Below are 9,620 nucleotides of genomic sequence, written 5' to 3' on the forward strand. Positions count from 1 at the left end.
CCAAATGAATGTTCACAAGTGCGGCATCAAACGTTTATATATGATGCACACCATGATGAAAATTGTAGTGGTCATGCCACTATGATTGATGCAATGTAAAAACATGATTGTAAACATATTATATTAATACAGGAAACCTGCACATCACATTAGAAGTAAATTTTAATCAACATATTAACATCTCAGTAGTAAATACAAAAGCTGTTATCATTGGAGGAGTTGAATTTTTCCGTCGAAATTTGTTTAGAAGTGGGAAAATGATGTTCAGCAATCACATTGACACCAGACCCCCTCCAATCCCACCTAAACTAACAAAGTTTGTTTATTGAGCTTGTGTGACATTGTGTGACATCATCCCTTAATGTGATGGAATATTACCCTTCTGGGATCATAGACAGTGGAGGGGCTCCCCTCCACTGTCTATGCTGGGGTGTACCCCAAGGACCATGAAAAGGGTACAACTTTTTAATTTGTGTTTGCCTTGCACAATCTGCTGCTCTTGTTATCTTTCCAATCATAACTTTCCATATTACTTCACAGGGTGCAGTGAGCATATAATTGATTGATCAATCGATTGATTGCTTGCTGCACCCTGTGATTATTTTCATGACAAGTATGCAGTGCATCTGTGAGGCATCCATCAGTGATGTACTGAACATCTAAAAGGGGGCAACAATGATTCTGGTTTTCAACATTTTACAGGGTTACTTTTGACAATTTCAACGGTTGTTTATTTCCTTTGCATTTCCCAAATATCACCTAATTTAACATACACTGGTAGATCTGTAACCATTTGGACATTTCCTACTTCATTCCGTAACAGATGACAGTTGGTACTAAGCGACCAAATCATTGAGTCCATTGCAGATAAAGATATATGATAGACATGTCACCAAACAGAAAAGTACAACTCTGCAGCTGGATGAAACCAATTCAGTATTAACCCTATAGTTGAATAAAATAATATCTTATTTTTAAAATTCACCACATTAAGGAGACACTCATCTGCATAAATACTGTGCTAGTTTTGCATATAAAAATCTTCCAAACATGTAACATTGTATATATGGGGTATCTCACACTCCTACACATCATCACCAAATCTTCTACGGTTTGAAGGGGGTTTCTGAGAAAAGAAAATACGAAACAGAACTGTCAGTTGATTTTCTAGTTTTTTTTCCCAATTCTTACTTTTGCTTGGTATCATCCTTTATGTTGTGTAGGTTGACGTGGGCTATGACATTTTATGGACAGGGGGAGAGGGATGAAAATGATGGACAAAAGCTGGTATCTCAGAGAATTGATATTGGGATATACTAATATCAATGGAGGGATGATGCAAGATAATGTAAATGTCTATTGAAGTGGGGTATAAAAACAGAGAACATTGAATTATTCAGTAAAGGACTGAAAACAACAAACTATAGGATGGCAGTGAACAGGGTTGTTTGTGCAAAAAGGAATACATTAGTAGCCAGCCAATGAAATTCTTCTTTGTAGCTGAGCAGCCAACCAATGAAATCCCAGAAGCTAAGCAGTCAATTGCTGAAAAACTGAAAGCTATCAATCAAACAGTATGACTGTACATGTTAGTACAGAGTACAGACAGATGACAACCATCCAGTTAGTATCATGTACACACTGTGTGCCCTCTAATGATAGCCACATTTTGTTGTGTGAGTCAAAATGATAAAAACTGACATTTCTTGTGAGTCATCACATACTAAAAGATAGGAGAAAACCAAATTTTGGTGTGTCACTAGAAATTGTGTGCGTCAGTGGCACATCAAATTAGCTTAGAGGGCACACTGGTACACAGTCTCCTGCATGTTAGCCTGTTTACTGCACTGTCGAGATAGATCATTAGATGGTCGTACCTCCTAGCCCTTGCATTGTCCACTTGTGTTATGAAAAATTGTCAAACAATTCAGGTAGCCACATCCCCCGAAAGTCATTATCCAGCACCCGTACAGTTAAATTTACATATTAACCATATGTAAATAACATGTAAATTAACACTTGTCCACTTCAAGTTTTGCCTTAGTATAGCATAATGTGTGTATATTTACATACTGATTCATTTGAATAATGATAGTCAAACTAGTTGTCATGGTAGAAAGGAATGCACACTGACCAACCAGGCTATTGAAAGAAATATTCAATCCATTATTATTTTGATAATGTAATCACGACAAGCGGAGAAGACATGGGTTAGGAGGTATCACCAACTAACAATGTATCTCGACAGGCTATAGGGCTACATGTAGGAGGTATGACCGGCTAATGACGTATCTTGACAGCGCAGTAAACAGACTACCTGCATGTACACAATATATGGTACTGTGTAGTACAGCTTGGAAATGGCAGTAGCTGCATGAAAAGTCACTTTGTAGCTAATACTTACTCTGGTTTGTTTAGGGACAGCTCCTCTGACTCCACCTGGATGACTTGATCTACCAGTAGGCCTTGAACTTGGACTTGTACCAGTCACACCGAAGTCAACATCAACTGAAGATCCTTGTAAACTGGTGGATCTATTGAACAACACATTTCAATGGATGTTAGAAGAGTCGTCAAGTTGTCAGTGATTTGAGGCCATTGCCTTGTGTGATCAAAACAATATGGTGGAATACACCATACCACATGATGTCTTCTGTGTATAGTACAAAAAGTGTTATTACATAGATGAGAAGTCTCTGTTAACCTTTGTAATTAGGAAGAGAACATTTGAACAGATCCGCAAAGATATTTTTTTTAAATGCAACCTACCCATCCTATTTTGAAATTGGGCGTTATCGGAACCACATAATTTTTTTGGCCATATCACAGTGGTCTAGTTCTGTATTAAGTACTTACTTTGATTTTGGTGTCCTTGTATGAGGATGACTTCCTTTCCTAGACCTATTAGCTGGTCTGGGTACTGCTGCTGCTGGTGGAGGTGGTGGGGAAAAACTAGCCTCATATCCCATCGGCATAGCATCTTCTTCATCGTCATGGTAAACTCTCCGGCTCTGGGGGTTACCATAGCGACTATCTCTACTTTGATGGGATGGTAGGAAGATATCAAATTCATCTAGCGAGGGTTCTCCTACATCTTGTGGTAAGTCATATCTAGTAGGATCTGTGTTGTGAAAAAATGACAGTGTTTTTGTTAATATTAATGTTATGTTATGTTACTGTTTATTAAGGTGTCCTATGTGGACTTATCAAATTACATAGTACTTAAATAAAATTTACAAAAAAGAGCCACATTCAGCCCTCTGGATTATAGAACACAAAGAATATCAAATTAAACACATAAATAAATAAATATCACATACATCTCAGTTGTAAATACAGGTTTTCCTGTGGTTAAAGGCATCGTGTAAAATGTTTGCCAATGGGAATTTTTATTAAAGGTTATAGTTTATCGCATATGTTCATATGACTTAAGTTTGGCATTAAAGTTATTATTTTATCTAGTAATGCTTTCCTGAGGTCCACGTATAGATTACAATTTATCAAATAGTGTACTTCATCCAATTCCTCTTAGACTATTAAATCTTGGTAAAATTTTGGCTAATAATGAGTGACATGTCCACATAAACAGTTCCTCTGCCTTTATAAAATAGTTTTCCTTGAAAGTTGATGATTTTAAAATATTTTTTTTTGCAAGATCTCCTCTCTTCAAATCTTAATATGAGTGAACTTTAAAACTTAAAGCAGGTGTTGAAATATCAGTAGCAAATATTTTACATGATGGGAAGAAATTGAGTAGCTATCTTTGGAAAGCAAAGCTTTGAAGCAACTAATAATTATCTTTATCTATACTGGATAGTTTTTGAAGTCTTTATAACTTATCTCCAGGGAAGTCCAGGGAGCGTTGACCCTTTGCATTACCTTGTCCTTGTCGACCCCAACCATTATCAACTCTACTGTCGCTTTGATCTTCATCAAAATAACGACTAGAACTTCCCATGTGTTGAAGAATTTCATCTGTATCAATATTTCGATCTGCCAGCAGATCATCTAGAGTTTTCTTAGTCCTCTCAGCACTTTTTATACGTGGCTTTGCCATGGAATGAGATGTACCTATAAAAGGTAATGGATTTATAGCTCTTTTTATGTTGTCATAGTTACATGTATATGCAGTGCTCAGTTTTAGTTTAGTGGAGTTTATAGTGTAGTGCAGTATATAGTTTTAGTGTGGCATGCTGTAGTGGGTGTGGTGTGGTTTGATGCGGTTTGATGTGGTGGGCGTGGTATGGTTTGATGTGGTTTGGTTTGTTGTTGCATGGTTTGATGTAGTTTACTGTGGTGTGATGTGATGTGGTGTGGTATGGTTTGATGTGGCATGATATGGTCTGCTATGGTACGATGTGGCATACTGAAGTGTACTTTGGTGTATATATGTGGTGTAGTGTGGTATGATATCGCACAATGTGGTGTGGTGTGGTGTGGTGTGGTGTGGTGTGGCGTGGCGTGGCATGGTGTGGTGTGGTGTGGTGTGGTGTGGTGTGGTGTGGTTTAGTATGGTATGGTCTGCTATGGTATGGTCTGCTATGGAATGATGTGGCATTATTTTACTGAAGTGTACTTTGGTGTATATATGTGGTGTAGTGTTGTATGATATCGTACAGTGTGGTGTGCTGTGCTGTGGTGTGGTGTGGTGTGGTGTGGTATAGTATGGTATGGTATGGTATGGTATGGTATGGTATGGTATGGTACGTGTTGTGTCCTTGAGTAACATTGCTAACAACTCAGATGATGCCTGCTTGATTACGAGTGACTGAAATCTATGGGTAGGCATTATATGGCATGGTATTGATGGAAGCTGACTTGATATCTACAGAAAAGCAAGCTTCCAAGTTTGTACTAGGTATAAATGTCAGCAGCAAAACTGAAAAAGTCAAAACCGACACAATTTGACAAATTCCTTAGTCTATTTGTTTGGTCGATATCTAGTGGATATTGAAGACTATAGCCTCACCTTTGCATGATGAGGCAAGGAGAATATAAAGAGTTATTACCTGTGGTTTTCTTTGGTCTAGATCTAATTGGCATGGAAGATCTGCCGCCATATGTTGACGCAGGGAGAGGATTCATTTTCTTGATTGGGACTGACCTGGGGTCATCAGCTGGCACATAATAAATTAAAATTTGAAACAAAATATGATTAAAAATCACAGAATTTCAATTTCATAGATGTTAAAAATATCATCAAATTTCATCAGTTAGTTCACAGACCTTACACAAAACACAGACCCTACACATGTAGGTTAGTTAGCAATACTATATCATTGCCAAATTCAGATTTGTGTAATAAGATGTTATTCCCTGATATTTTGCTTCTTTCTGCCAAGGCAAATACAAGTGAGCTAAGGGGCCTTTGTCACTACGAGTCAATAGACGAGAAGAATAATTATACCAATGCCAGTAATATCAAAGAAAAATCGAGGAAAGTAAAAGTAATTTTGAACGTTTTGACTCATATTTTGAACACAGCACAACAAGTGACATAGACATGCGATGTTGTCACATACATGTAGACATGTGTTGTCGTGACGTAGAATGGCCAGAGTATATATTCCATATTTTTTGTTCAACTTGGTTCGTACATGTTATAAAGACATGATATTGGCATCAATTATAATACATGGTGATGGTAGGAATGTATTAGCAGGGTTGAGTTGGTTTAACATGAAATCTAATAATTTACTACAGGTAACTTTATAACCTGGTATAGAAAATATTTGTACATTTAAAGTGGGAGAAAAATAATCTAACAGTGTTTTTGCTCACAGTGTGTGAAGTCTATAGCCCGAGTAGATTCTAAGGTCCCCTAGTAGTCATTTTACCTGGATTGTTCACCAAAACAGTTACTCTACAGTGTATGGACGGTTATGTTAATTTTACCATGATATTACCAGGGTTCCCATATTTAGTTGTTTTTTTTTTCATGAAAAGTACTGACTTCTTTCTGAGCTAAATTCCCTTGACTTAGTTTCACAAAATAAGTGTCACACATATATCCAAATACTTTGATATTAAAATAAATAATCTGAAATTAGAGTAATTAATCTTTTTCTTTTGAAACAATATTGCTAGAGGTATAATATAAGATATGCAAGAATATGCTCATTCAGAGTATAATATGTCTTCCTTATCAAATAAGATGAAACCCATTATTCAAATCAAAGATGTGACCTTAAATGACCTTTGACCCACCTCTCCTGAAATCAAAGCCAGGGTCACCCTGATGTCTAGTAGATCTAGTAGGATTACCATATCCAGCATTGGCTGGTGGTTTTCTTTGTTTAGGACGGGGTCTTGGTGCTGGTTGTCTGATGACTTCAGGTGAGGACATCGGGGATGGACTGTCATCATCTACAGCTACAGGCCATGGAGTTTTAGATCTGTCTGCCTCACACATAGCCTGTAAAGTGTAAGATGTACAGAGTTAATTACCGAGGTTAGCTTCAAGTGCCCATTGCTGATTTAGCTGTCTTTGAGACAATACCATGTTACTTAGGAATGATCACACAATGTCACACAAGCTCAATAAACAAACTTCGTTCATTTAGGACAAAACCCCCTCCCCCTACATGAACGTTCACAAGTGTGACATCGACACATTTACATTTGTATATGTGATGTAAACTATGATGACAACTGTAGCGGCCACACCACTACTATCGCAGATGCAGCGTAAACATACAGAAACACATTAAAATACTACCGGAAACCCAGCACTGTATAAAAGTAATTTAAATTTTAATCATCTTATCAACATCTCAGTAGTAAATACAGAACATGTAATTTTCTAAATTTGGTATGGAGTGCAAAAATGAAGTTCAGCAATCGCATTGATGCCAGACCCCCTCCACTTAATAATGAACGAAGTTTGTTTATTGAGCTTGTCTGACATTGTGTCCCTTAGTGAAATCCACTTTCCACTTTTTCTTGTAAATACTGTGATAGTTTTTGTGTTGTTTCTTTTCACTTAGAATAGCTTAATTAACTATGCAAGAACATAAAGTTGAAAAGAAGAAATTATTTCACTAACCTGGTGTTGGACCAAGGAATCTTCTGGTAGAAGTACTTCACAGAATTCACATGGTAGAAATATCAAACCATCTGTGTCTTCTTCAATATCTTGACTTGGAGGCTGATCTCTACAAACCATATATGAAACAAATTACATTATACCATGCACGAGTCAAGTTCAACAAATGGTAGTGGTATTTGCACTGCAGTGCAATACCAAAAACTTTATTGCATACCTGCATGCAAATTATATGCAAATGAGGATGTAAAAGCGTGTGATAGCATAGTGTCATTTTTACAGCACTTTGTTGTTTCGGATAAACATATCGTAATAATAACAGAGCTCCATGCTCCGTAAGTATTAGTGGGTACTCAGGGGTACTTGTGCTTGCAGTGTTTTCTGCTGCACATTCACTCACTACACTTGGGGAAAGTACTGCTGCAGACAACACTGCATGCACTTGTACAAATACCCTGAGTAAGCCACACTTGCACCCACGCATCATGTGGTTCTGTTATAGTACCACTCCATTTAATTTGACTGTTTCAACTATATAAAAATGAAAATCTTTCTCGTGTATCAGTAACATTGAAATAAAAAAGAAGAAGAAGAGAACTAGGTACTATATAATACTTATTGTCACTCAATTACTGATACAAAGAGTGTATCATCTACCTTGGAGGTGAGCTTCCATAGCCAAGATTATCCACAATTTCTGGATGTAATGGTTGACTTCTGCTGCCAGGAAACATTGGTATACTATTGTTAGGTGGACTGTTTTCTATTGGTTCCATTCCTGGTACAGACTCACAGGAAGACTGAATGCAAAAGATCAAATATGGATTCAATATTTCTGAAAACTGTTATACTTTTACATATGTTAAAGCTATACAAGTTGCAATTGGAATGTGTTTTTGGAAATGTTATGTTAGGTACAATAACTTATTTGTAATATCGTATAGCTTGAACAGTATTGCATCATCTGTGGGTAAACATATTTTTTTTGCAACTATAGTATATAGTACACAATAAATCAAGTCCAATTGATTTTTTGGGTTTGCACCAAAAAATCAGCACCCTCAATGGCCATCATGATTCCAACCTGTTTCTGTACTAATTATGGACAATGTTGACCATTAATTAACATGTACAATAATTTTTTGGCATTTTAATAATTTTCAGTGAATATATTGTGGTTTTTGTAATCGAAAAATGATACCCCAGTTACAACTTGTATATGAATTTTAACATAGCAACAGTTTCAAAACCTAGCTATCACTCAAGATTTCAACTTGTCACTATACCATCATTTACCACCAATTAACAGATACAATGTCTTTTTATGAGTAATTGACGAATTTTTAGTGAATATATCTTTGGCTATTTGATGAAAAAAATGTCCTAGTTGCAGCTAGTTCATGTTTAATGTTAAGTGTATACTTAACTGTTGTATTGTATTGTAGAGATGTATTCTGTGGGTTATGAAGTGAAAACAAATGCAGGACTGGTAAGCTTTGAATATATGTGACAGATAACTATAATACATTGTAATTTGTATTACCGGTAGTCTGATTTCTGAGCAATAATGATTTTGTAACATGTTATGCAATTTTATTGGTAGTGGTACAATTATAGATATTTTGTGATTTCTTTATTTGTTGGTGTACAAGCTTGTATAAAATCTACAAAATAAACCAACATGATAAATTGCTGAGCTTACCTGATGCATAGCCAGCATTTCTTGTGGGAATAAGTCACCACAAAACTCACACGGCAGTGGTGATTCAGGTTCTGAAATACAATGATAAAAATACTCCTGAAATGTTGGTCTATTAGAGCACCTGGTGAATAATGCATTGGTCAAAGAAAACTTGTTAAAGATATTGGTCTCAGAGCAACTAGTGAAATATTGCTCTTAGAACACCTGGTGGAAACATTGGTCTCAGTGAACCTGGTGAAAATGTTAGCCTCAGAACATCTGGTGAAAACTTTTGGGTAATACTGGTAGTGAGGTCAAGTTCATATGTTAAACTTTTGCAATGATTGGAGATCTCAAGTATAGTGTAAACTCTGAAACAAACCAGTGTCTCCTTTGACTCATTAATGAAGTAATGGTAGTAAATATGTTATAAAGTGAAACAGTAAGTAGGTAAATTTAGGCAACGGTACTGGGACATCACTTTAAGTCACTTAATCTTATTGGTAGACAGGCTGCTTATATGCCGATAGACTGTAAGATATGTTGTGTCGTTCTGCCCTCACTGGCCTCCTCTCACCAACATGGGAGGGGTTGACCGATGTTAGAGGGCACCCTGTCACGGCATACCTTACAGACTAATAGGCTTACTATTTACAGAATGACTGCAGAAGTGTCCCTTCATTTGAAACGACTAACTTAAGTAACTTTATAGCCTGTCATCCTTTTCATATCTCTCAATTTGTGTGTAACAGTAGAGTCTTCATTTGTAAGCACACACAACATGACTTGAATGAGAAGTACATAGGTTGAGAAGTGTCTACAAGTGACAAAGCTTCCATTGGGGCACTGAACAACTTACCATCTCTGGATGGGGAAGGAGGCCCTCTAGAGTAA

General features: G+C 36.7%; 1 protein-coding gene across 1 annotated transcript in view; it reads right to left on the bottom strand.

Annotated features, from left to right (window-relative positions):
* Positions 1–1,084: 1,084 nt before the first annotated feature.
* LOC144449759 (TRAF-type zinc finger domain-containing protein 1-like) overlaps positions 1,085–9,620 on the bottom strand; it is a 19,065-nt gene continuing 10,529 nt past the window's right edge. The window contains exons 5-14 of the mRNA XM_078140336.1: positions 9,586–9,620; positions 8,748–8,818; positions 7,703–7,845; positions 7,046–7,154; positions 6,208–6,415; positions 5,010–5,117; positions 3,880–4,071; positions 2,857–3,121; positions 2,405–2,534; positions 1,085–1,126 (exon numbers count right to left, since the gene is read on the bottom strand). The exon at positions 9,586–9,620 is cut by the window's right edge and continues 157 nt beyond it. Of these exons, the coding sequence (XP_077996462.1) occupies positions 1,085–1,126; positions 2,405–2,534; positions 2,857–3,121; positions 3,880–4,071; positions 5,010–5,117; positions 6,208–6,415; positions 7,046–7,154; positions 7,703–7,845; positions 8,748–8,818; positions 9,586–9,620 (1,303 nt within the window). The remainder of the gene's footprint in view (positions 1,127–2,404; positions 2,535–2,856; positions 3,122–3,879; positions 4,072–5,009; positions 5,118–6,207; positions 6,416–7,045; positions 7,155–7,702; positions 7,846–8,747; positions 8,819–9,585) is intronic.

This window comes from Glandiceps talaboti, chromosome 18, assembly GCF_964340395.1.
Source record: "Glandiceps talaboti chromosome 18, keGlaTala1.1, whole genome shotgun sequence".
Lineage (NCBI taxonomy): Eukaryota > Metazoa > Hemichordata > Enteropneusta > Spengelidae > Glandiceps > Glandiceps talaboti.